The 27,761-nt window shown below is 35.9% G+C and overlaps 1 protein-coding gene across 2 annotated transcripts in view; it reads right to left on the reverse strand.

Annotated features, from left to right (window-relative positions):
* LMBRD1 (LMBR1 domain containing 1) overlaps positions 1–27,761 on the reverse strand; it is a 95,890-nt gene that overhangs the window by 66,643 nt on the left and 1,486 nt on the right. For both annotated transcript variants that reach the window (XM_072408487.1, XM_072408486.1), the window contains exons 2-4: positions 23,031–23,207; positions 18,346–18,409; positions 7,044–7,141 (exon numbers count right to left, since the gene is read on the reverse strand). In XM_072408487.1, the coding sequence (XP_072264588.1) occupies positions 7,044–7,141; positions 18,346–18,409; positions 23,031–23,057 (189 nt within the window). In that variant the 5' untranslated portion in view covers positions 23,058–23,207. The remainder of the gene's footprint in view (positions 1–7,043; positions 7,142–18,345; positions 18,410–23,030; positions 23,208–27,761) is intronic.

Below are 27,761 nucleotides of genomic sequence, written 5' to 3' on the forward strand. Positions count from 1 at the left end.
TCAATATGAGGTTGGATTAGTAGCTTCCAGTGGGTGGAAGAAAAGATTTTTCATTCAGGATGTCAGATTATTAGATGAATTACTCAGGATTTCTGGAGTCTACTGAGAGCTTGTAGAGCTTTTCTTACTAACATTTAATAAAGTTAGAATTATTAAATATTGGGTTTAGAAAAACACACAACCAGTTGCAAATATTCTTGTCTGCAAGTTTTAATTTAAGCAAACAAAAAAAAACTGCAAGATCACAAACTGTAATTTTACATTTTGCCTTTGGAAATCATTGCATAGCTGGCTGTCATATTTAGTAAACAAATTGAAATTGGAAATTTTGACTTTACTGCTGCCTTCTGTTCTATGTCAATGATCAATAAAGTCAGGTAATCTATAGTAGTATTGTACCAGCATTTTAACCCTTTCCTATTCTATTAAAGTCTTACAAATCCTCTGTTGTACTCTAGAATGTTCAAACAGCTTGCATAGTAGTTTAAATACATATTTAGTTATGTTGAGCAAGTTAAGAAGTTTAATGTTATATGGTTCCGAAATCCCTTTGAATTGAAAGACAATGATTTTGACCATGTATTGTGCTTAAAAACCTCTGATATTTTTTTTCAGCCTTGGCCTCATTTTACATTCCGGAAAGCCTTGAATTTATCTTTAGCATTTCTCAATTCCCTTAATATTTAATATTTCTCTAGAGGATCCTGTATTATTCAGCTCAAAATGTTTTACTAACCTAAGCAGTTTGCTATTTATTCTATTTTCCTAGATACAAATTTTACAGGAAAGCTGTACGCAGCAAAGCACAAAAGCAGCAATTGTTGACCTCCCTCTAAAATTGCTAGCTGCCTGGCTGGTCAATTGTGGAAAAGAGGTAGCATAGGTCGAGGATGAGGCGAGTGCGGTGATCAAAGAAGATTCTATTTAGACAAAAATGTTGCCACTTGCATTCTGCTGAATGAGCACTCTTCAGTAGATGTTTAGTGTGCTTCATCGTCAGGGGTTAGAATGAAAGGAAAAATGAAAGTTGTAGTCAGAAAGGGTAATTACTGATGTTTCAAGGTGAGTAAGGTTACAGAGTTTGGAAAAGACCAGATCCAGTGTGTGAAACAATGTGTGTGGGACCACTTATGTTCTATGTTAACCCCAAAAAGTTAGTAATAGAGCAGTTTAGCCAAGGAAGGTGTGTTAGGGTCATTCATTGCAACGTTAAAGTCTTCAAGGATGACAGTGGATAAGGAATTCGAAAAAATGCATGGGAGCAAGGAGGCAACGTTGTCCATAAATAGGAAGATTAGGCCAGAGGGTCAGAGGACAACAGCAACAATAAGGTGGAAGCGAGTGGAAAAGACTGATCAAAAGTGCTTAAATGAGGTGAAGCTGGGAGGATGAAGTAGAAAGAAATCTGTATGTACAAATGGGGTGGATAAAACCCACACAACCACCTGCCCAGTTGCCAGGTCTGGGGGAATGTGTTAAGTGAAGTTTGAAGTTGAAGTTTATAGAAGAGGTAGAGTCAAAGGGTGAAACCCAAGTTTCAGTAGTAGCCAGGGAGTTCAGAGAGTTAGTAAAGGTTATGGATAGAGGTTAACTTGTTGCAGATAGAGCTGGCACTCCATACACCGAAAGGAAGGGCGTGAGAATTTGTGAGACGGATGAATGCCAATGGTTTAGAAGTGAGTCTTCTAACCCAGGGGTCTGCAACCTGCGGCTCCGGAGCCGCATGCGGCTCTTCAGCCTCCTTGTTGTGGCTCCCTTCGGCTGCCGCGTTTATCCATGATGTGACACAGGACAGAAGCAGCTGAATGAATTCTGAGGTGTTCAGAGACATACTGTCTGCTCAAATCCAGCTGAATGCAGTCACATATTGTTTGGGAGGCGTTTCATAATACAGATGGACAATGACCCAAAACATACAGCCAAAGCAACCCAGGAGCATTAAGCATTAAAAAGGAGGAAACCCAGCGTCTGGTTATGTCCATGAGTTCAAGACTACAGGCTGTCATTGCCAGCAAAGGGTTTTAAACCAAGTATTAAAAATGAACATTTTATCTTGAGCTTTTTAGTTTGTCCAATTACTTTTGAGCCTCTGAAATTAAGTGATTGCATAAAAAAGTGAGGAACTAAAGCCTTTTTTAACACAACCTTTTGGTTGAACCACTGAATTAAAGCTGAAAGTCTGCAGTTCAATCTGAGTTGTTTAATTTAAAATTAGTTGTGGTAATGTACAGAACCAAAATTATATAAAAGTTGTCCCTGTCCAAATATTTATGGACCTAACTGTATCTTAACCATGTCAGAATAAATAGTTGTTATTTACACATATCAGGGTCCAAGAGGAGATTCTGTTCCCAGTCACAAGTTTGCACAGTATGGTGCATACCTTGTGCTCATGATGCAAGTAATAGTTATCTTTAAACATGAAGATGTTTCTGGTAAGAATATACCCAAATAAAGATATTACAGGTTGATAAAATTTCGGCTGGATTACGTGACCTTAGAAATGTTGATATGATTTCAAGCCCCTCCTGACATGTATACACTCCGATTTCTGGTATACACCTATTAGATTTGTTTCGACATAACAACCAATCACCCATCTCGTAGTGATTGATTAATTACACTAGCAAAAAACTAGGTTTGCATTACTTTTATATATACTGTACACTTTGGTTGTATTAAATTATGTCATGCACAATAGCTGATTCCATGCTCCTGCATATTAACTCGCGGTCGGTATAACTCTGCACCTTTAATTGAAACCCTGTACAATCTTGGATCATCATTAAACACCACAAAGTAAGTCTTATAATTTATTTAATTTCACATTACTATTCATTCTACCAATTTCTTTTCTATTACTAATTATTATTATTTTTTTATTATTTTATTCCCCTGAAGAAGCCACACAGCAAAGCGCACTGGAAAATGAAATTATTGCGTTTCTTTCTCACCAAAAACGTGTAGCCTGTATTACATTTCATGGCTCGTATTGTTCAGAGTTCAGTTGAGCTTTGTCTAGCTAAAGGAGGATGCTGCGGACATCACTGGAAGATGTCGCTGTAACGTGGGAACAAGGAAGGAGTTTTAATCTCCCTGGAAATTACACCCAGAGTGTGGCTCGGGGTTACCGCTTTTGGTATGGAAAATCCACCCCGAGCCACACTCGGGAATACTGCCAGGAAGGTATAAACACCAATTGATCAGTTAAAGAACAGATAAATTGCATATTTGATTTGCATGCCTATACTTATATGACTGTAGGTCACTGCAACCGAAAATACTATTCACACTCACAGCCATTAAAGACTTCTGATGGCTTAATGCTACAGACTGTCCAAATTAGCTTTACCTTAGGAATCATTCACATGGTTCAATTTTACTGTGGCAAATCCTTCAGGGAGTCCTTACTAGATAAGTTTCCCATTAACATTTGGTAACCTTGGTTTGCTCCAAGGTAAAAGTTAGGACATTAAACATGGAGGGTCAATCTAACATCCTACATAAATAGGTTGCTTTGTTTTTGCTTATAGAGAAGGATAACCATCCCCCTTTTTCCCCTGAATTTTTTTTCAGCTGGGTAGGTAGAAGCTGTAGCAGTCAAAAAGTGGGCAGGGCAACACATGACAAATTTAACTTTCCCAGTTGTTTCTGCCATAGGTATCCAGTTAACCCAATGATTGTGTCAGCTTTCTACTGCTCCCATATATTTTTTTTTATGGTTTTGCCCTCCCCTTTAGTACATGCCCATTTTTTCATTGTCTTTATATTATATCCCAACTGTCCAGTGACAGTGTATTGTGACCGAGCTTTTCAGTAACCACCCAAAAATACCCGGGTGTTTGCTGAAAATTGCCAGGTGATGCACCTAGAGAGAACACTGGTTTGTAAGGCCGGGACAGGGGACCAATATGTCTATAAGATCCAGGAACAGCAACCAATACAAGAAAATCATTACTAAAGCTAAAATCTTCATGATGAGCAAGTAAAACTGCTGTTAAATTCCATTCTATATAATTCTCTGTCAATTGCATACTAATGTAAGCAAGAGCAGTCAGAAAATGATAGTGGAGTGCCAAGATTAGGAAGTGTGATCTTTACCTTTGTACAACATTCCACAAGTACTCCACTATCAAGGGCCCCCCACAACTACCCACTAGACTAGAAGAATACTGAAAAGCTTCAGTTGGTCTTTACATTTGGCCTATGCCACCCATTAACCTCAAAGGCTTCCCTGAACCCAAACCCAGCCTCTATGTATATGGCGGCATCCAGGAATTGTGAAACATAGTTATGTGAAAGAGCTGGCAAATTTCAATGGTGCATCAACTTTAGGTTCCATTTATAAATACATTTTTATGTTTGCCTATTCAATTATATACAAAAAGCAAATTTCCTTGGGGTATACAAAGTTTTTCATTTGGCTGTACATTTATAACTATCAATGGTTTGTTATCTGTGTGTCACCAGCAGCAATAACTTCAGTGCTCCTATGGTAGAAGTTTTCGTACTCATCTCCATTACTACTAAGCCTGTGTCAGAAAACTCAACATAAAATGGACTACTCCATTTCCACTAGATAGGTATTAATAAACATATTTTGTCATTTAAGTATTTTTGAAGGTAGCTAAATCTTTCCTATGATTCACACATTTAAACAACAATCCTCTAAAAGCTTTAGGACAAAAAATAAAATCTCAATATGCCTACAGTGCTCTCAAGAAACATAAACCACAAATTACTATAGTAACAGGCTAGTCCTAGAACAAAATATTCATAAAGACAATCCCTCCTTGTTTACTACACAACAAATAGTTCTTGTCAACGCACAAAAATACAGAACCTGTACTATTTAGGGAGCAATGATCCTAGCATGCACTTGAATGTTAATGAGACAGAGAGCCTGTCATGGGAAACAATGTTTTTAAGGGAATAGTCATTTATTTTTTGTGTTACAATGGCATACTTTAAGATTTAGTTGCTTTGTCTGAAGCTTACCATAATAATTCCTACAACAATCACTTCTGAAAATAACTTACTATTTTTTTTCATCCAGTTTGTTTCTGTAGCTGATGTTCAGCTGCCCATATTTGGAAAAGTTCAAATATAGGCTTACATAAACTATTAACAGCAGGGGTGCCAGACTGGCAGGTTTCCAACAATTCATTATTAAATACACATTTACACATAGATATCGGATTTTATTTTGTACTTTACAGATATGCTTAACTGGCTACTTTAAAAAGATGTTTTATCCATTTAAAGCTGTTAATCATCCTTTTTTCAGCATCTGTAAACTCTATATTGTAAATGTGAATAGTTAATAATTTGGCTACTTTAAATTACTGGGACAGGTTGGTTTAAAGACATGTGAAACTATAATTGGATAACAATGGGTCAATATGCAATTCTGGGATAAAATTGCATATGCCTTAGAATGGGAACACATACTTGCAGAGGATTTTTCCAAAAACCCTGCTGGAACTGGAAAATCCTCAAAACGAAATGTGGGTGAACTATGCTGAATAGGTCAACAAACATGATACTTTCACACTTTAGCAGAACTAAAAAATGATCAACCGAGCAAGTCATTATTGCAGAAAAGCACAGGCAGGCAATATCCCTTCTTCAAACATCCCTCCTGCCTGCCAGATTGTTCTGTGAAACCATCAGAAAAGCTGAGCTGTGCTCAGCTTTGGTTGTCTGGATACCCAGAAATCCTGGCTTCTCCAGCATTTACCATTACTGCATTTACCACAGGCAGTAATGTCATTCCAGCCTAGGCAATCAAGATGGCCAAAGATCTTAAGGAGGGAGAGAAGGAAGGAGATGGAATGAGGACAGGTAAGTATAGCGGGTTTAGTTCAGCTTTAACAGCCTAGGAAGGTCCAGACTTGCTGGAGCTGAAACATTCCCCAGTGCTTCTGTCTGCTTCACTGCTTCTTCCAATTCCCATGTTGCCCTTTAGCTGTTGGGTGGCCTTTAACAATGTTACTCTTGCGCATTCATTGTTTGTGACACCTGACAGTACACTGCACTGCATATGAAAAATAGGCAACACATTAGGGAAAAAAAACTGCTAGCAGCAAGTTGCAGAAGAAACTTTGCACTTTTTTATTTTCAGACTTCATTTCTGCTTCAACAGCCAAGTCAATTCTATGCTAAGATTTACCATAATTACAAAGTAATGACTCATCTCATGAGGATACATTTCTTTTCTCAGAAAACAAAACGACTTTAAAAGAACAAGCTATATAACATTTATGTTTTTTTCTCTTAACCGGCTGCACAATAATGATTTAACATTTTAGAAATTATTGCTGAAGCGTTAACTACAGAGAACTGACAATTCTCATCAAAGCATAGTGAGCACAAACATCCCTCATGATTGTTACGCAAGGATTATGCTGAATCAGCATGCTATAATGGCATTCTGTTGAGTGGCTCAAGTAATGCACTGTCTTTGGCATCGCTGCTGACACAAATGATTGACACAAACATAAATGTACTCAGCAAGTAAGCTCGCTATGCTCAACAAGACTTCCTCTGACTGCTGAACAACTAAGAACACTAACAAACGCTAGCAGCATGTTTACCAAACACCTTTCGTTATGTCAAAGATGTATTATAAATAAAGGAGGAGAGTTATCAAGCAAGACGCTAGAAGACCCAAGCACCTATGATGTAGAAATTTGTACGCATCATTGGTTTGAGTGGTAGTGTACCGATTCTGGAATAAATCTGTTAGAGATGGTGGACACATGAAAGAAGGAAAAAGTACCCCAACTTCCTGAGTCTGTGATATGCTGAGTGTGTGCTGCAACAGAAATGGATTACTTAAAAGGTTTATTTTTTCCCCAACATTGCTGCTGAGTGCTGGAATACATCAGGTATTTACCAAATTGTTTTCTTTTACCAGGGATTGCTACTTGACATTGATCGGTGCACACATGTTGAACCTGTACATGCATTTCAAGCAAAAATAGTAATGAATAATGAAAATATTAAAAAAAAAAAAAAAAGAAAAAAAAGGAATCACTTACTGAGCAGTTACTTCGATCGTCTTCATCTTTTTCTTCATAGTAAAAATAGACAAAGGGGATCCACAAAAACACACAGAACAGAATCATTGAATATAATGCTGTGAAAAAAGAAGGAAACAAATAAAACCAAATTCCAATACAAAAAAATGTTATACAGTTCATACTCTTGTTTATCATATAGGTGATTAAAATACTGATGTTTAATCATCATGAAATAAAAAAAAAAAAAAAAAAAACAAAAACACTGTTTCCATGATAGCGATTTCAAGTCTTACAGTAGAATTTAAACTGAACCCTCAAAATGATTGTTAAGCTACGTACACACTTCCAATTTTTATCGTTGGTAAACGAACGACGAACGATCCTGCACGATATCTGCGAACGATCGTTTGGCACCGATCCTGTACCTACAGATAACGACACGATCGTTCAAAGATATTGTACACACGATAGATGCGATCGTTTGAACGATACAGGAAGTGACGTGCACCACAGGAAGTGAGCGAACGTTCATTCAACGCGCATGCTCAGACCATGGACGATCTCTGAACGACCGTACACACGATAGATGGTCAACGATCGTCGTCCAATCCGATCCGCCGGTCCGGTCGTTCATTTCCAACGACTATCCTCGTTCGTCGGCGTCGTTGGTTACTTTTTTTACGAAAGATTTTTGCCCAATCAGTCGTTCGTCGTTCATTTCCAACGATAAAAATTGGAAGTGTGTACGCAGCTTTAGTCTTGGCTGATTAAGCCACCTGCTCTTCCACACAGACAGGAACCATGTGCTTCTCTCCCTGCTGAATCTACATATCTGCCAGTGGCGTATCTGGATTACAAAGATTGAAGTCTAATAAGGCAAATAAACCTCCTATAAATATTTGCCATGGTACTACTGTGAATGCTGAGGAGAGGATCACCAGCTCACAACACATTGCATTGTCTTTAAGGATACTACTATATCCATCTACATTAACTCCATGAGATACCAATATCATCAATATCCAAACACAGACAATTAAGCCATTACCCCTGAAGAAGCCAAACTAGACGAAACTCGTCGGGTGCAACCATTACCACGACCATAGTGTTTTGAATATAAGACATCCTAATTTTTTTTTTGTATATGATGTGTTGAGTTGGACTATGTCTAGGGCCATATATGGCCACTTCAAAAAGTCTGTTGATTATGCATCTTATGTTTATGTGACCTACACAAGAACAACTAAGGACACCATTACATACCCTAAAACTATGTTAATTGTTTGATATATATCACTGTATCACTAATTTGTTTGTTTTTGTATGACAAATGTAATGGAATTGATCATCAATACCTGTAAATTGATGAACTATCAACTGATTTATTCAATATAAGATTTTGTTTTGTGCAAAAAACCCTGCTTTTCTCTCTCTTATCCTTATTGTACTGGTTTTCGGTATTATGGGTTAGCACACAGTCTACAAACAAACTTATGTACCGAAAGCTCCCCACCAAAATAACTATTGATTAGTTTTGATTAAGCCACCTACCAACTTGTGTAAAATAGTCTGGGGGTGTCCAAATTTGTAGCATTGCAGTATTTTTTTTTGTTGTCCTCTTTTACCAATCAAGCCAGCATAATAACTAAATTAAAAAAAAACCTGTACTGAAAAAATCATAAGGTCCCTTTACACATGTGAAGGAGTTAATGCATTGTTCCTGCCTTAAAGCATGAAATAATATGCTTGGAGCAGTCCACTCATTTGAAAAGGCTGTGGAGCAAATCCAGTGGCAGTTACTTATGAGTGCATTTGTTGCACCTCAAGATTGTTTATGAATATGTAAATAGATATGTATATAGAGGTATATATATATATATATATATATATAATTATTATTCATAGATGTATGAATAAGTATGTGTGCGTCCTAGTAACTAGACTGTATCTAACTAGCAGGAAATAATGCAGGAATGCAATGCAGGAAGGTGGTAATTAGACAGGAAACCTATTTTACTCGGGCTGGATATATGGCCCTCCTAGGGGGTCTCCAAGTCCAGAACTTCACAGAGTAACACACAAGTGATACAACAGCTGCCAGGAGACAAGACCTATTGTCCCATAACAAACAGATCACCAATATGGCCTTCAAAGGGCAATAAATCCATCCACTTGAGGAAACAGGAGATGAAGGCGTAAGTGAACAGAGAGATTGGGGTGATGACCCAGCTGGACATTTATAGACCCCTAAACATAGATTCCAGCTGGAGATTTTTATATTAAATTTAGTTGGGAGGTTCATCAAACTACATTAACCAATCCCAATCTAGTGGGGTGTGTGCCAACTGATGGTCATCGTACCGAACACACCCACTAACCAATCAAGGAGTCCAAATGATGAGACTTCTTAGGGAATCTAGCTCCTGGGGTACCCTTCAACATCTTTACAGGTAGCTATAACACATTCCTGAATTACATTCCTATATTGTTCAGTATATGTCTATGTTATTTTTTTTTATATTGTCTTGATGTAGTTTGTACTAAGTGGTTACTAGATTATTACAGGGGTTACTACTAATAACTATGTCCATGTGATATATATATGTATCATTGATTGAAGTTCATGTGTTTAAATATCTGACAATATTGCTGTGTACTTTGTCTTACCTTGCTTCTTAATTAAACTGTTTGAGTGACTAGCTAATATTTGTGCATGAACCTTCTTTAACTGAATATCTATATGCATTGACAGGGGATATAATTTCCATATTTATGCAGATAAAATATTCCTAAATAACACATTGGAGTGTCATTACCAGTTTATATTGACTCATATTGTGTTTTGAAAATACAAAACTAAAAACATACATTTTACCAGATGCAGAAAAATGAACTGTACAAAACTAATTTGGTTAATTAGGACCAGAAGAACTTATCACCAAACTGTTATATAACGAATCATTTTCTAAGACACAAATATTTGTGTCTGCTGAAATCACAAACCCATCTCCACTGAGGAAAATTACATTTCAAATTAAAAGTTGTAAAGATTCGACATTTGACCTTAAAGGCTGGAAAGAAACATTTAGAAACTAAACTTCATATAGGAGTAAAAGGAATTGCCTTCATGATTGCCTTCTACTGCAGGTGGGTTCTGCCATTTACTCAAGACTAAACAATTTATTTTACCTTTACTCCTTATTTTGCTTCCCTTTGGATCAATAAACCCCATGCGCTAGTCTTTTTCTCCCAACTGGGTGCAATCAAACAACAAGCCCACAGCCAAACACTGGCAAGTAGGTTATTGCATGCTAGACTCAAGGGTGATGATGAAGCACAGGTTAGGAATAAGTCAAAAGACCATCCTAGTGATCCAATAACATCTATCAATTCTTAGCAGCAGTTTTTCAATTTAAGAATCTTTTAAATATGGTATGCATGATTTTTTTTATTTTTTATTTTTTTAAGGTAATTGTAATAATTGACAAACCAATGAAAAGACGAGATATCTGTTAGACACAAACATACTGGGAAAACATCCGCTACAAACATAAATGTAAAAGGGCTCACCATATAATAATGAGTATAAATAATGGGAAAACATGCCTTGTACTTGAGTCTTTAATTCACCAAAAGGTTCCATTTACCAATGTTATTTGCTGTAATAATCATCATTTTCATCAAACTGGCTGGTATTTTTAGCTTTGTTTGCTGCAAATAATGATTGTTATAGGAAATTATCATTATTATAGCTTAGAAAAATTGATAATAGTGACTATCCTTAAAGCTAAAGTTGAAAGCAAATCACTTTCATCCAAAGAAAAAAAAAAAGGACAAAAAAAAAGCTTAACCTTGCCAAAAAGGTTTCTGTATTTTGTTAACTTGGCTTTTAGTTTTTAAAGGCTTTACAGGGCAAGATATCTGAATTTCCTCTGCTGCAGTTTACAATGTCAGGTGTTTTCCATGCTCTCCGCCTGTGACAACCCATGGAGCACAAGCAGCACACTGATAAGCTTTGCTCTTCCCTCCTATCAGCTTGTCTGTCCCTTGTTAGCACACAAGCACTGAAGTACTACTAAAGTGCATCCTTATGATGCTTTCTTTTTCCTTCTGTACTAGGAAATTCAAAAGGCTAACACCAGCTCAAATTCGGATACTTGCATTTAAATACATTAATTAAAGTAATAATGAATATAGAGCTATATTAATTTGTGTCTTTTATATCAGCCAGCGTTCAGCTTTAAAGGCAAGTTTGAGTTTTAAGCCTGCACAAATCATTTCCAAACATGTAACAATATTCAAGCTTTTTGTGGTCAGTCAATTCACTGGCACAGGAATATCAATTTACTGCCAGAAATGTAATCACTTGTGTAACCCATATATACCAGCCTAACTAAACAGAATATTCAACCCATACTTGAGTAGGCAGGTTCTTCCAAAGTTTCCAAAGTTCCAAAGTCTAATACATAATATAGCAAAGCCAAGTCTATTTTTGCTGAATAAAATTAAATAAAATTAGTAAATCTCATCAAGATTTAGACATTTTACATTAAGATCCTGAAAATTCATAATCTAAGTTGCTAATTAGATAAATAAAATTTAAAAGTTGAACAAAAGATTCTTCCTAGGCTGGGGTAATAGTATCGTGCTCTATACAATTTAAAGCAAATGAAATTTAAAGCAAGGAAATACTAAGAGCACGTTTACCAGCAACAAGCAACTAGAAGCTGCAAATATGGCCACAATTCTGCAATATAAAAAATGGAAGATCAAATTCGTGATGGCTTCATAACACCAACTGTATAAATCCACTGTCAAGACGGATCAACATGGTCCAGCTCTGTGCATCATTTTTTTTTAAGGAATGGAATATTGGAATGGAAAAAAAAAATGGAATAATGGAATATTGGAGAAGATGCACACATAAAGTAAATTAATCAAAGGGATAAAGAAATAACATTAAGCATGAAGTAAAGGTGCATACAAAATTTGACTTTTTTTATTTTCTTGCAAATGAGAATATCTAAACATCGATTAGTCCCAAGCAGCAGGGTTTTTTTTTTGTTCCTCCTATAAGACAAATTGTCAGCAAAGAGGTTGAATCCAGTTAAAAGTCTTTTTCTTCACCTTAATACCTGGCTGGTCAAAGACTGCAATGAGGTAACTCAGGCCCATCATTCACAGTCCAAGACCTTGGTCCAGGAAAGAGAAGGTGACCATGGATGTCTGAACAGATATGGCCTATTAAAAAGAAAAAAAACATTGTTGGGGGTACCTTGTGTACTGCTTTGAGGCTTAGTCTACACGGATTGTTTCCCCAGCGTTTATCTGGAGGCTTTAAAAGGCCATTATTGGGATTCCCATGCATTCCAATGGGCTAATCTACACCAGGGATAAAGCGGGTAAAAACATGCATTGATTTCACCAGATTACGCTAGTAAAAGTCCTTAAAAACGTGTTAGGAATGTTTACATGCATTTTTAAAACTGTCCATGTAGACCCAGCCTAAAGGGGATTTCCAGATTCAGGTAACTTTTTCGAAATCATGTTGAGCGTTCATTAGAATAAAACAAAGTAGAATATTTGAGAGAAGGTCCTTCATCCCACATTTAGCCAGTATATTACTACAGTACTGGATGGGTTTACATTCCGGCTGTTAAAACTCTCCCATACATACTGAATAATACTGAGCCAAGTATTCCATATTATCTATTTACCCCCCTAGGGTTCTAATTCTCTCCGTATCTCCACACAGAAAGCATCACTTTTTTTGCATGGAAATTTTTTTTACATTGTAGGCTAGAATTCGTATGCATAACTCACTGAAATATGTCCAATATTTTATAGTTTTTAAATTTAAAAAAAAGTGAAACTTGTAATATACCTGTACAGTAGCATGTATTATATATAATGTAGTTATATATTATATAAAGATTTTATTGTTTTGGACTCGATACAGCTATTTTGTATTGAATCCAATACAAAATTATTTGAATTTCCCGCCGCTCCTCCCGCCAGCACCGAGGTCACTGGGAAACCCCAGAGATCGTCACTGCAGTCGCCGGCTGAAGATCGAAGAAAGAAGACGTGTTTGGAGGAGCTGCAGGGACAAGCCGGGCCCCCGGGGATGACAACAGGAAAAGGTAAGAGGGTTTTTATGTCTTTAGCGACCCCAAGTGTGACTCGGGATTACTGCTTTTTGCATGGTAAATCCACCTCAAGTCAAACTCGGAAATACCACTAGGGGGGTTAAACAATACCTTTCTGTATCTGAACTTTTAACAAATAGGCTTTACACAGACCATTACAGCCATATTGGTTCATATGGGAGCCTCCAAACTTTGGGCTCCGTTTATAAAACAGGGACTCCGACATTCCCCCATGGGAATCTTCCAGGTCCATGTGTTGAGAGCAATAATTGATTAATTCCAGGGAATGTCAGATTCCCTGTTTAATTAATAAAACTCTAACTCTCTGTTGAGCATCTGTGCAACTCCTTCCTTACGACAAATAAAAATGCAGAGCGGATATTCCATCGAGTAGTTTCATGCACTGAAAGCTTTTGCAGGTAAAGAAAAAATAAATAAATAACACAACAACAATTTCTCAATTTTAGACTGACAATTTTAAATTACCTATAAAAAAAAAAAAAAAAAAAAAAACACGACAGCAAAAACATTTTATACCCAATAGGTTAAGTATGTTATCTGATACACTGGTTATTTTATAATATTTTTAAAAGCATTTTAACGAAAATAAGGTTTGCAAAACACAAAATCATACATTTCTTACAGCATCTACATAATGATTCCAGATTATATTTGGACAAAATTTTGTCTCATTCCTACAGTGGTTATGTATTTGAATATCTTAGCACACCACAGGCATTAATAGACACAGCAATTGTAGAGTAAATCTGTACAAAGATACAAGTTACACAAAACCAATATACCCAGGACAATAGATAATTTGTACTGCACCGAGACCTATCCGGTTTAAACATATTGAGGGACTAAGAACATAAATTATTGTGAATTACATGCAATTTTCTACATAAAACCTAAGGAAGATGACTTTGAATTTTTCTGTTTGTTTATAATTTACAGGTTACTTTATTGTAATAAAAGAAAAAAAAAGGATTTCAAAAGCATGCTTTTCAATAGAGTTATACTTTTATCATGAATATGGTCTTTTCTATCAGGACAAAAAGATTTTCTGGCACATTTGACATAATGCCAAGGAACACTTTGAAGGGATGTGGGTATAACTATTGTTTTCCACTACAATTACACACTGCTGTAAAGCAAGGACATTTTTTGTTACTGTATTTCATTCATTAAGAGTATTCTGGTATGTCAGAATATACTGCCTGGGAAGTGTCACACCCCTGATGATCAACGGTATTCACTGGGGGAAAAAAAAAACAAAAAAAAACAAAAAACACAAGGGGGCTAATAAATTGTCATTGTTCCTAATGAAATTCCAGTCATAAGCTGGGACAAGAGCACTCGGTGGAAATCAAGAAAAAAAATTAAAGTACCTTTTTTTCACATGCAAACAAAGCTAGGTCCAAGGCAATATTAATATTGCCACAGCAGAAGATAATATCGAGGAATGTGTGGATGGTCCAACACCAAAGAATCAATACAGCATCCATACAAACAACAGGAAACAAAGTGTACAATATGAAGTGAAGATCTGCTGCCTTCAACTATTCAATTATGTGTAAGCAAAAATCCTTTCCTTTTTTTTTCTATTGCTTGTATGCTTTGCATACAAGGAAGTTTTGCAAGGGGTTCCAGGCAAGCTGTGTTACATATTCACTATATTTTTCCATCTCAGGTCAGGATGCTCTCAGTAATCAAATGTTGCAAGTATTCTGGGAAGTGCAGCATCAGACCCTGAGATTTCAAGGTACGAAGTTGTTTAACTGGTGGTGGTGCTGCCTGGAATCAGACTTTTCTGTAATTGTGTTAACTACCTTACACCTGGATTGGTATCCAGCACAATCTTTAAACTGGGCTGCTTACTACTGCTGGCTGGCATGATGAGTAGGTGCTGTAGAGAATTGGAATGTATCAGTGTTCTCCCTCAGCCCTTTTTAACCGGGCGCACCACACAGAACTTTTCAGTAACCACTCTGGCTGGTTTTGGATGGTTACTAAAGAGTTAGGTCAGAGTACAGGGGCTGCCACCCGCTTACAATTTCTTCCCACCCAGCTTAAAATTTCTGGGTTCAACACTATTTAAAAAAAAAATATATATATATATTGTGAATTACAGGGATTTTTTACTGATGTGGAAGGGAGCTGCCCTTGTTTGCAAGACCACTGGCTATCAACTAGTTGAACGTTGCTATGAACATGTAGCACTGGGTGACAAAAAAAGGAAAAGTTTCAAAGAGTTTCTTTGGTCCACACATTTAGTACTACTTTAAATTGCAAGGTCGTCGGTTAAAGGTTTGCAACAGCTAATTTCTTAGAAGTAAATGTGTTTACAATAGTACTATAAAGTTAGACAAAGGAAAGAAAAAAATATTAATTCCTGGTAAGGCTGGTGTAATTGAGTTTTTAGTTTCTTCACCTTGATATTTGTTAGTAAGGCACTGTGCACTTTATACACAGTGTAATTTGTCATTCACATGTTTTTTATATTCTATTACCAACTACTTCCAGAAATGAGTCATGGTCCAATGTGACATTTTGTAAAGAAGAAGTATGAAATAGAAAGTAAGGATTCTAGGCATCCTTTTACAGAAAGTTCTAATATGGCTACTGAGAAAGGATTCCGAGTTAGTTTCATGGGTTAGTTCAATATTAGATACAAAAAAAGTATTTATTTAAGTATAGTATAGTATTTAATCCATGCATTTCACATAAAATTGTGGACCCAAGTTTTCCTATTCCTTTATGCTTTACTATACAAACAGATTACAAACAAAGCATTATCGTCATCAAAATTGAAATAACACTGTACGACAAATCGCACCTATTTTGCTCCTAAAGATATTGGAATTGCAAAACAAGTACAGCTTTTGTACAAAAACAAAAAAACCCACAATTATTTGCTTGGCAGGTCTTACTGCCCAGAAAAGGAAAAGTCACCCAGTTGATGAGAATTAAATAATGCCAGCGTGTAAAGCAAGTAAAATACAAAAGACCAGTATGAAAAATTAAACAAATTCCACTCTCAAGTAACATGATAAGTCAACATATTAAGGAGGTCACATGTCATGTACTGAACACTATCATGGTTGATAAAGCAACAAATATTGCAATTGCATGCCATGTTGTAACATCTGTATAATTGGTAAATTATGATAAAAACTTGTTCTGCTGCAAAGGGCACAGTAAAACACAGTTTAAGATCTAGTTAATGTTTTGTCTCAATACCTGGAAGTAAAAGACCTGTCTAGTAAGAGCTGTTTTGTTCTAAAAAGGGAAAAACCTATATATTGTCACATTATTCTGCCTTCTTAATAAATAAGTGCCCATGTGGGTGGGGGAGGTTTATGTTACTTCAAAAAAAGAAACGGTCAACTTATTCAAATGAAGACCAGATCACTTAAAAGGGGGGCTGAACTAGAAGAAAAAGAAAAAAAAAAAAAATCACACCTTTAATTTGGCAGATACTTCGATTGCACTGTTGCAGTTAAAAAAAAAATAAGAACAATATTTTTACTTTATATTAAAGTATTGTCTACCCTCTTATGTAAAGTACAATTTGAGTTTAGGTCCACTTTAGGGACATTTAAAAACATGAAAGACATCAATTGGCTAAGCAGAGAATAAGCAAAACAAAAGAAAAAAAAACAAGAACTTAAGGAAAACTTTTTAAAGTTTAAAAAAAAAAAAAAAAGTTACATTAAATTGAAAACCACCTGGATGTATTACAAAACAATGTTGCAAGCTCATTTTGCAAACTTGACTTTAAGAGAGCAATAGGAGCATTGTGAGCTACTCTGATTGTACACCCAAGATTAAGTTTAAGTTAAGGGACTGGCCGGAGCAAATTCTGGATTTCTGTGAAATAAAAGTATCTACTATATTTTATGTCTTATCACCCAATCTCGAACTTTGCAGGTGCCGGATAGGGTGATGTAGCCTGCTGTAAATGGGGAAAAATTCACCAGCCAAACTTACTGCACATGCTTGTCCTTGAAATATTTAACCCAAGAAAAAAAAAAAAAAAAAAAAAAAAAAAAGTTCCTTCTGCACAGGAAGAGCAGCCATAGACCTCAAGGGATGCATGACGTTGGTATCCCAGGAGGCTCTGTGCTCCCATTTTGTACATTTTGCTGCAGCCATATAAAGGGTAATTCATTTGTTTACTTTTAGCTCTTTGCCAGTGAAGCTGTTGTGGGAACTGGAAGTTAACTATAGGCTATGCAACTACACAAAAAGGGACACAGGTTTAGAGTTTGATCCTGTGTGAAATACACACAATAATACTTCAGGTTTCTTTTAAGAATCACTGCAACTTTATCCATAGTTCTTTTAACATAAGCATTTTAGCAGAGGTATTCTTGTTTAACTATTACGTTTAAGATAGACTAGATGGAGGTTTAGGGGTACATTTGTTCTCTACATGTTAATGATGACATATTTCAGCAATGTTTAAGCAAAGCTCCTATTTATTCAGAGTATAACAGACTGCTAAAACATAAACTGTTGGCCAACACAATCACATTGCACCCTTTGAGTTAATCCACTAGTGCTTTGTTTGTAAGATGTCAAAGCAAAATTGATACATTGGGCCCTTATCCAAGTAAGGTGAAGAAAGCTCCAGAGCTTAACAAATGTCCTAAATAAGAAGTGTTGTACTTAGACTGGGGTTCTCTAAGCAGTGCGTTTCTGAAAATAAAGAAAAGTACAAAATAGAGGAAGTCTATACAAAGATATTTAAACAATTCCTGTTTGCAGAAAGCAGACGTGGAGTCTGTGTCAGGCAGCCCATTACTCCATGCTTGTGACACTATCAGAAATGGAAGAATATGTCAACACAGTGCACAGCCCTGTACAGACTGGGCAGGTGGAACAACGATTTCTGTTATGAAAAACATTTATATTTTAGTACCATACTGGTGTTTATCATTATTATTTATTAATATTAAGGAGTTCTGATGTGTACATTTGTGATTGACAATCATTCATTGAAATAAAATTTGTCAGAAGAGAATGGGAACAAATCAAGTTGTTCTTTGCTACTTGTTAAGACACTTTGTTTCCTACAGTTTTTTCTGTATAAGTCTAGTTGACTTTAATTAGTGTCTGGCTGTATAATATCTGCAACACCGTTTTTTTTACTGAGTTGTACTTACTGTAATAGCCGATTAAGACTGTATTTTCAATTTGAAACCGTGTACCATTATTTTCAGCCCATTCCTAAAAATAAAACAAAAAAAAAAAACTGTACATATTAGATTACTGTATATGAAAACCATCATTCTTTAGTATGGCAGTTTTCTATATAGTGCTTACACAAGCACCTGTGAATGTTACCAATTTCCACTTTTCCTCAGTATATCAAGCACTGGGCTTTATTTAAAGTTCAAATACAATATTTTCTTAGCCTGTAGGAGTTGAATATGCAGCATCTTCTCTTTTTTTCCTTCATATTAGTTCTAATTATGTATTCATCTCTATAAAGTCACATTTGCAAAAACCACTTGCTAAATTGTAGCAATCAAATTTTGTCTTTTAAATGCATGGCATAAACACTGGTGAAAACTGTTTTTAATTTAATTAGAATTAAAACAAAAGCCTCTCTTTGTATTATTAGGCCCTTTCAATAACATACTGCTCCCCTTGTCCTATGAATGGATACAAGTTTTACTACATGGCAGACTGGAAGTACAGCTCCCACTGATGAAGAGTTCACTAAAAATGACACTCTTGATTAAGGGACTCTCATTTTGGAGAAAGAGTACTTGGAACTAATGGAGTCAAATAAGATAAGTTAGTTGTGACTGAAGATTAGCTTTAATTAAAGCACTCAAAAAGAATGTGCCAGTACCATATTCACAGCCACTTTTTGACAATTCGTCAAGATAAAGAACAAAGTTGAGGAAAATAAATCATTATATATACATACATACTAAAATGAAGAAAAAAATGACAGGGTATTAAACAATTTTTCTGTTTAAAGGCTTAAGCAATGGTAGTGTGGCTGTGCTGAAGAATGGACATTATGAAATCATTTTTTTTTTTTTTTATAATATTGTTTGTAAAACAGGTTATTGTAGAGCTGAAATATAGGTAAAAGAAGAACTATGAATTAAAATCTAATATAAACACATTTAAATAAGGTGGTACTAAAAGAAAAAGTCAGACCCAGAGATGTAAGGACTGGAATTTTGAAGATGAGAGTATTGGTTAAGGGTAGGGAGCGGAGAAGTCCTAGACCATAAATAAGTGGTAATGACCTTTCCAGTGGCACTAAACAATAAACAGGTTTGTGCAAAAAAATCAGCTTCAGTAGACTCTACTAGCAGATATGAGAATATACAGGGTCAAATAGGCAATTCTGCAGACAGAAAGTAGGTCAGAATACTGTAGAGCCTTCTCTCCAGGAAATTAAAGATGAAAGGACATAAAAACAGATTGAAAGTTTCTAAAGACAGATAGGTCAAGAATGATTTTCTTACATGTATGTATTAAAGAGGAGGTAAGCTAAAAGCATAAACTTTAAATAGTTTATAAAAAGGTTTTAATGCCTTTGCTTTGACGAGTTGTCTTTTTGACATAGTGACATGAGATAAAAGAGATACTGGTCATTGCACTAAAAGTGGCTTCTTTATTTATACAGGCACTGCCAGTCTAAAAGCTTCTGTCTATGGGAAACCTAAAACAGATTCTTTTTTTTTTTTATAGAGCAATTCCCACTTTTTTAGCACCTAAATAGAAGTTAAATTGGGTAAAGCTAAAGCTTTTACCCTAAAGCTTGGGTAAAAAAAAAAAAAAAAAAAAAATCAACATACTGCAATTTGCAATGTGTCGCCATTCACACCTTTGCATTGCTGTGCGATAGTGAAAATATTGCCAGTCCAATTTTGGAACTGCTGTGGTGGTAGTGAACTGGCCAGCCCATTTGGGCCTAGGCACTGCATATGTGTGAATGGGCCCCCGATCCTCGCATGGAACCGCATCATAGTAATGGGATTACAGAAATGTGTTTAGGGGAGATAGGTTGGAATGCTGGGCTGTTCTCTAAGGCTGCGTACACACGTTCAATAATTTTACATACAGTGGCGTGCTGCTCTATGGAGATAGGAGCTGGGAGAATGATGAAGCAGCACCCCCGCTGCGCTCTCCCCTACATTTGTATTAGGATAGTTTGTCACTCCACCAGGAGGAATCCATAAAAGACATTGGACAACAGTCATCTGACGTGTATGTAGCCTTTTTCCAGAGACTAGGAGACTTCTGCAGGTATATAGTCCTTTCATCCTTCAAAGGTTTGCATATGGTAAGATTTACAAACAAGACAAACTTCTGTTCCTATTTTTGTCTTTATTTCAACTGGACACCAGACATAGATGAGAATTTTCCAGGTGCCATCTGCACCAATGACAAGGTGTGAGGCATACTCATCATGTGTACAGAAACAAGTCATCAAACCTTTTTTTTTTGCAACACATTTATCTATGCTTCATGAAAATGCCTTGCACCTAACCTAAAAGGAGAATTTATATTATCAGCTGCAGGGACAGTTTCTGTTTGTATTGTAACTTGATCAATGCTCACATTATATGCAGAGAAAGAGCAGATTATGATGCTGTGAAGAATAGGAGGAGGAATAAATTGAAGAAAGGCTGGGGAAGATGGAACGTCAACAGAATGTGTATAAACTCTGAATTGTGCTTGGATATGACATACTTGCTATGCTATATTTTCCTGTTGTACACAAGCACTGTCTTACCATTATCTTGTGTATAAAATTAGATTTGCTAGCAATAATGCATAAATGTGGGAAAGAGTACTCCAAAAGGTTATGTGAAGGTTGTGAACTCACTAGCAAGATATTTCCCCTCACAGTCACCAGGACAAGAAACGAGGGAGCCATTACAAAGACAAGGCACAGCATTACCTATGCAAAAAATTCTTGTCAGCACAGGAAGTAAGGAATATCTCGCCAAAGAGATAGAAAACACACAAATAAATAAAAATGGAGAAAGCTCTAACTTTTCTGCTCTAGGCAGTAGTTCTTCAGTTATTATGCTTTACTCTCTTCTCTTTGGGCAGCAATTCTGTACAGTGATCAAATTTTTTTTTTTTTATTTACTGCTCTCTTTTCTCAACACAATCATCCATCAGTGTGGTAAGTCTGCATAGTCATGTAGTATAGTATAGTCAAAGTGCATTTCTTCCACCCTCTCTACACAAGGCTAGTAATCTGGTCAGGCAACAATTTTCCACAGTAATTGTGCAATATCTTTTCTTCCTCACACAAGTCTGGCACAGAAATTTTCTGACTCGGTTTTACTTTGCGTGTTTCTCCATACAAGTCCATTTGTATGGTCAGGTAGACTTGTTTTACTGTTCCTGATCTTCCACACAAGTCCATCAGTTTGGTCAGAAGGAGAAGATTTGCACAATAACTGTTTTACTGCCCCTTTGTCACCACTCTTTGTCAGGTCCATTGGTCATGCAGTAATACTGGACCATAAGCAATGCTTCACCACTACTCGGTCTCAATCTATTAAGACTCAACAGACTATTTCAAAAAATAAATGGAATTTTTCTCTAATCCAACAATCAATTAAAAAATGAAAAATGCACTTTAATATACAACCGACCTAAAAAAGGCATGTTTATAAATTAAACACAATCTTCATAACAAAAGTGTAAAAGAATATTATAAGTAAACATTTTAATATTCGCTCAAAAAAACACCAAAGGGCATCAAAAACTTTTGCTGAAAATAAAACTTTATTCAAAACACTTTGTTTGGCACAGCAAGGTCAGATCTTCATCAGATGTTTATCTCTGCTTGCATCTCTACTTCATTTCTGTATGAAGGAAAAGCTCCTTTTTCACAACACAGTGGGGCAACAGTGTAGTGACACACAAGTGATAGATTATCAATAATAAGGGGCTAAAGCTGCGGTACACCATATGGTGTTTAACCCGGCATTTATTTCAGATGAATACGTTTTTGGATCACAGCTAAAATTATTAATTTTTTTCACGTAGGAATGCAAGCACTATTGGAAGTGTGAGGATAGAATTAGGGCAAGTCCTTTACATATTTAACCAAAATCACTGTTTGCTGTAAAGGACAAATTTCTTCACAAATTCAGGGATCATTATTTGTATACTTCACTTCCATTTTTCTCCACTGAGAATGTCCCCCATGCGTTTGTCCCAATGATCAGCATCACCGACCAGGGAAAAGACAGTAACAAAAAGCTGACATTGGCCATTCTCCACATAAAGCCTGTCTAAATGAAGTGTTGCTGGAATATTCTAAACAAGCAAGTAGAGAACCTTAAGCACAATAAAAAAAAACTATTGTGAACTGCACTTTGGGTACATTACCACTACCTAACAGTTCCAGTGGAGAGGCAATCAAAATTATTAGCACTGCAATGCACTTACTTTATATGTTGCAGTATGGCTGTGCACTAATGTAACACACTAGTATAAGCAGGCCCTGAAACAGCTGAAAAATAAAATGGTTTGCCTGTCATTTAACCTAAAGGTGTTAGATATTACTTGTTGCTGCTATTTAAAGAGGGCTCCCTGGATTGCAACAGTAACCCAGGCAACAGAGGAGTGCTAAAAAAAAGTTCCTGTATTTTTGGCAGTCTTAAATTAGAAACTTTACTGACCATAAACTAAGATTTATTATTTTAACTTTCTATACAACTAAAGGGTTGGGAGAAAATCAATTTTAAATATTGCAACTTTAGCAATCAAAAGTCTTATCAAACCGCAGATACAGACTAAAAGAAAAAACACAAGTTAAAAATTCTTCAAACAAATAAAGTACAAAAAAATATACCTTAAATGTGCCATTTTCATTCTTCATAAAAGAAACAAGGAAAATGTCCACAGGCAGCAGAGCAGAGGTGATCAGAGCAATAGCGAGTGAACATATTGCTGTAATGGTTGAAATCACCTCACTTTCCTGGCGACTTTGATACTTTCTAACATAAATCCAGCAAAAAACCAAAATAGCCTAAAAAAGAAAAAAAAAATCTATTAGTGCAACAGAAAAAATAAATACAAACAAAAATTAGCAAGTTCTAGAATGAAAACAATAGACAATAATTTCCCAGAACTAGCATTTATAAATAGGTTATTAGTCAGAAAAATACTTTTTAAAGGCTTTGAACATGAGTAAACATACCTAACAAAAAAAAAAATGAATTGTTTAGTTCACTGCTTTTTCTTGCTAGCTTCAGTCTGCATTTTGCTGTTTTTTGAAAGTCACTTCTAGCATTTCCTTGTACTAAGAGATGGAAACTTATATAAAAACATATGCATTTACTACCTTTAGAAAAAAAAGCTGTAACTGAAAGCTGTGTGTATGTTTTAAATAATAAAGGAGAGGAACCTGGTATGTTTTTTACAACCCCTGGGCATAAGAAAACATCCAACTAGTTCCATGTGAAGTGTGAACTCCTAAATTTGGTTATTAGAGAAGCTATAAGGAAGTGCATTTCTGAGCCAGTAAGTGCAATTCTCCTAACACCTTCTAGAGTTTAAAGGTTATAAGAAAACTGTTAGGAGAAATATGGGTGCTGCTGGTGCCAACTTTTTTTTTTTTTTTATGAAACTCTAAACTCTTAAGTCTGGCATTTGTTTTATCACTTCGCTGCTTGGCGAGCATATAAATACCAGCAGCCCCACCCATACCCTGGTCTGCTAATGCTTGTTCAGGTTGGTCTTTGGGGAACCCCTTTATAGTCACCAGGTGTGTTTGGAGTACTTGAAAATAGTTTTGCCTGCATTTTTTCTGCTTTAGACAGCTACAGTTGAAGAGTTAGAGAAATCATATCACTGAAGATATAATCTTGCAACATTGCTAAGTTGTTGCTTGACATGTACAGTAGATGCCAATGGACTTGTACTGCAGCCCCTTAAATTACCAAGGTAAGTTGCCGTTTTTCAGAACAAACAAATACATTTCAAACAAAAACTTTCTGCCTTTGTAACACCACAAGCCAAGAGAGGCCTCTCAAAAAAGCCACTTAGAGTAATAATGTCTGGTACAATTCTTTGTTAAGCACTGGTGTGCATGGCTTCACAATTCACACTATTGCCAATTCAAAGTGCCCATAGCAGGCTGAAGGATAAAAGATATACAACATTTAGAATATTTTGCATAAACTGGATATTTTATAATAATGAGAAAAAGCTATAGTTACACCATTAAAAGTCTATTAAAAAAAAAAAGACAAACAATGAAAAGCACTACTCATTACAGGAAAGAATTATAAAGGCTTATGGCATACTAAATGGCATTTTCCAATTTTAGTGTTTATTCAAATCAATAAAGACATTTACAGCAGCCTAAAATTTAACTTGGCATTCCTGTTTAACAATCAAAAGACAGTTAATTCAAAAACAGTCCATTAGCTTCAATCATGTTATTTATTCTTCTTCTGCAGCATTTTATGTTGTTTTAGACTATTTAATCAAAGTAGATTCATGTGCATGGACATCAAACGCGCCCAGATAAGAACTTATAATCTGTTACAAAGATTGCATACTAGTGAACCAAAACAAAAAGCAATGAAAAAGTTAAGCATCCAAAATAAACTCCTGGCGTAGCCAAACGTGAGAATGCATGCTAATAATATATCAAGTGATCCTACTACGTGTCATGCTCTATCATACTCTTGATACATTCTTTATTTCTCATAAATTTTATTGCACTGGCTTTTTATTTTTATATTTGCAAGCAGATGAAAACTTGTTTCCCCACACAGCAGTCATATTACAAAGGGCTATAAGTTTTAATGCATGTTGTAAAAAAATAAATAAATAAATAAATAAATAAAAAACATTACTTAACCTTATTATTTAACCTGTCCTGTGATCTGCTACTCAACCTGAATTAATGGTGATCCTCATTAAAGGGACCAGTTTACAGCTCAGGGACTGCTGCTTCATGATAACCTACTGTACTCATACTATGACAACTATTCAAGTCTCTATACTTGATCTCTACAAGTAGCTGTGGGTGTAAACCACATAATTAAGTCAGTTTTAGGGCTTGTCTACATGAAATGAAATTCTTCTGAATTCAAATGGAACGCAAAACCAGCTCAAAAAGAAGTCTGAATGAAGCAAGAATGTCTTTAAAATTATCTATCGAAATCCTTTTTTTGTTTGACCAGATTATTGGCTAGCTACTCTGTTACTGTTACATTAAGGTCAATACCAGAATAATACTGCAGAAATGCAATATGATGCTCCTATACAGTTTAATAAAGGCAACATTTAAGTTTTTGCATATCTTAAATTTGAATTGCAGTACATAAAAAAATCTATTATATATTACCATGTGCCGCTTCAGGGCTTTCTTTTGTTTTTAAAGGAGCCTTACACCACAACGTAGCCAAAAACAGGGCACACATCATTTCCAATGCAATAAGCTATATTAAACTTTACTACACTGCTACACTGTGCTGGATTGTCCTTTGTTTTTTAAATGTTTTCGGAATTAGGGTATGTACACATGTACCATTGTCACTGGAAAGAATCTTTCATGGTGCATGAACGAGTACTGTACACACAGCACCGTTCTGCAACTTATCCTGATTTTTTCACCAACCGGATTTTCTATTTGCAGCTTGTATGCTGTTGTGTATGTGGGTTACACATTGGTATAAAGTGGCAGAAAAAAACCAAGTGGTTCATGTGTTTGTCCTCAGCTAGTTTAAAATTATTTGACTGTTGACTGACTCAATACCTCTGCTGGAAGTTTGTTCCAAGCATTTTTCTACAGATTCAATTTTTTCCATTACATTTAAATGCCTGCTTTGTGAGCGCATAAGAAGACTCATCTTTTATCCGAGGTCACTATAGCATAAATCAGAGCATTGAAAATGGGTCTCTTGTTGCTACAAACTGAACCTTCTCCCATTTCGCAGCATTGGCATATACTCCAAATCAGATTTTGGGCTACCCGGTGTGCTTCGGCTAAAGGCATAATTTACATAACGACCTGCTCATAAACAGCCAACAGATTTTATCATGCTATAAGTGCCAGAAATAGCTTCAGCCAAATGAAAAAGTAAGTACACCGGCTGGAAACTATTGACCTGTTGAACATATTTAATAACAAGTCAACATTAGAAGTTCTTCAAGCAGTGTCTACAGATAAAGGTGATACTCCTGAATAAGACACAAGAAAATGTTTAAATTGTTATCATTTATTCTACTAAAAAGGTCAGTAGATGTAATCTAAGAACCACTGGAAAGAGCAAACGCACACTTGGCCCACAGAAGCAGTACATTAGTGGGTTTTTTTTTGGTTTTTTTAGTGCCCTACAATCTGACAGTTTTTGACCAATTCTCCATGCAAAACTCCTTTAGTTTCATGGCTTTTGTAGCATCCCTTGATGACCTTTTCAAACACAACTCAATAATTTATTATAATTCAAAACAGGGCTTTGCCTAGGACAATCCATAACCTTCGTTATTTTTCCTTAGCCTATCTTTGGCAGTTCCAATGTGTACTTTATATCATTACCATACAGATTATTTTCTGATTCAACTTCAACTTTTGTACAGCTGGCCTGACATTCCCCCTTTAGCTCACTGAAACAAGATGCAGAATATATGATTGCTTTGATACCTTCAAGCTACCCCAGACCCTAATGCAAAGAACCCCAAACCCTTGCTATGAGGTTCTAATGATATGCTGTCTTCAGTTTGAGGCAGAAACGTCTATGGGCGCTGTAGCCAAACAACTTTATCTAAAGTCCTGCTCAAATATTCTTTTTGGACAGAAAATACTTTTCCTAGCAAACCTCCTCAGCAGGTTAAATAGGTACAATCCCTTTCCTGTAGATCTATTACTTTGGCATCAAATGTCCCAATAACTGCCAGCAATAAAATGACAATTAAAATGAAAATTTGGGGGGGTTCATGAATTCTTCTTTTAGAATCTGCCAGTTCTTGTGTAGTCCTTTCCTACACAATTTATTAGTCATTTAAATTGTATGCAATGTGTAGGTCAATGCTTTTCTAATAGTTTGCTGATCTTCCCAAATCCCTTAGCAGATCCACAGGTATCCACAACCTTCTAAAGGCTTTCTACAGCTCTTTAGATGTTTTCTGGTAACATCACCCCTTAACATCTTTGGTTTAGTAAGGGTTCCTCCTGCATACTATACATTTACATTTATTTAAAACTATTTGAATTAAAACACAAGTTCCATGTGTCACTAGTTCTGCTATATCACCTTGATCTGCAGGCAGGGGGGGGGGGGGAGGCAGATACCTACATTTTCACATAATGCAGCTTCCAAAACACACATTTTCAGGAATCACAGCTGTCAGCAAACATCACAAGTCAACCAACACCAAAACAAAGTTCATTTTGTCTCTGACTAAACATGATCTGTCCTGCAAGTAAACAATCCAATATAACCAATAACAAAAAGTAATGCAACCCTTTTACTGACATAAACCTTAAAGTGTATCTATACCCAAACCTTTCCTTTGATTTATGCACAGAACAAAGGGGGCTTTGAGCTTCTGTAAGGTTTTAACTTAG

The sequence above is a fragment of the Pyxicephalus adspersus genome, chromosome 4 (genome assembly GCF_032062135.1).
Source record: "Pyxicephalus adspersus chromosome 4, UCB_Pads_2.0, whole genome shotgun sequence".
Lineage (NCBI taxonomy): Eukaryota > Metazoa > Chordata > Amphibia > Anura > Pyxicephalidae > Pyxicephalus > Pyxicephalus adspersus.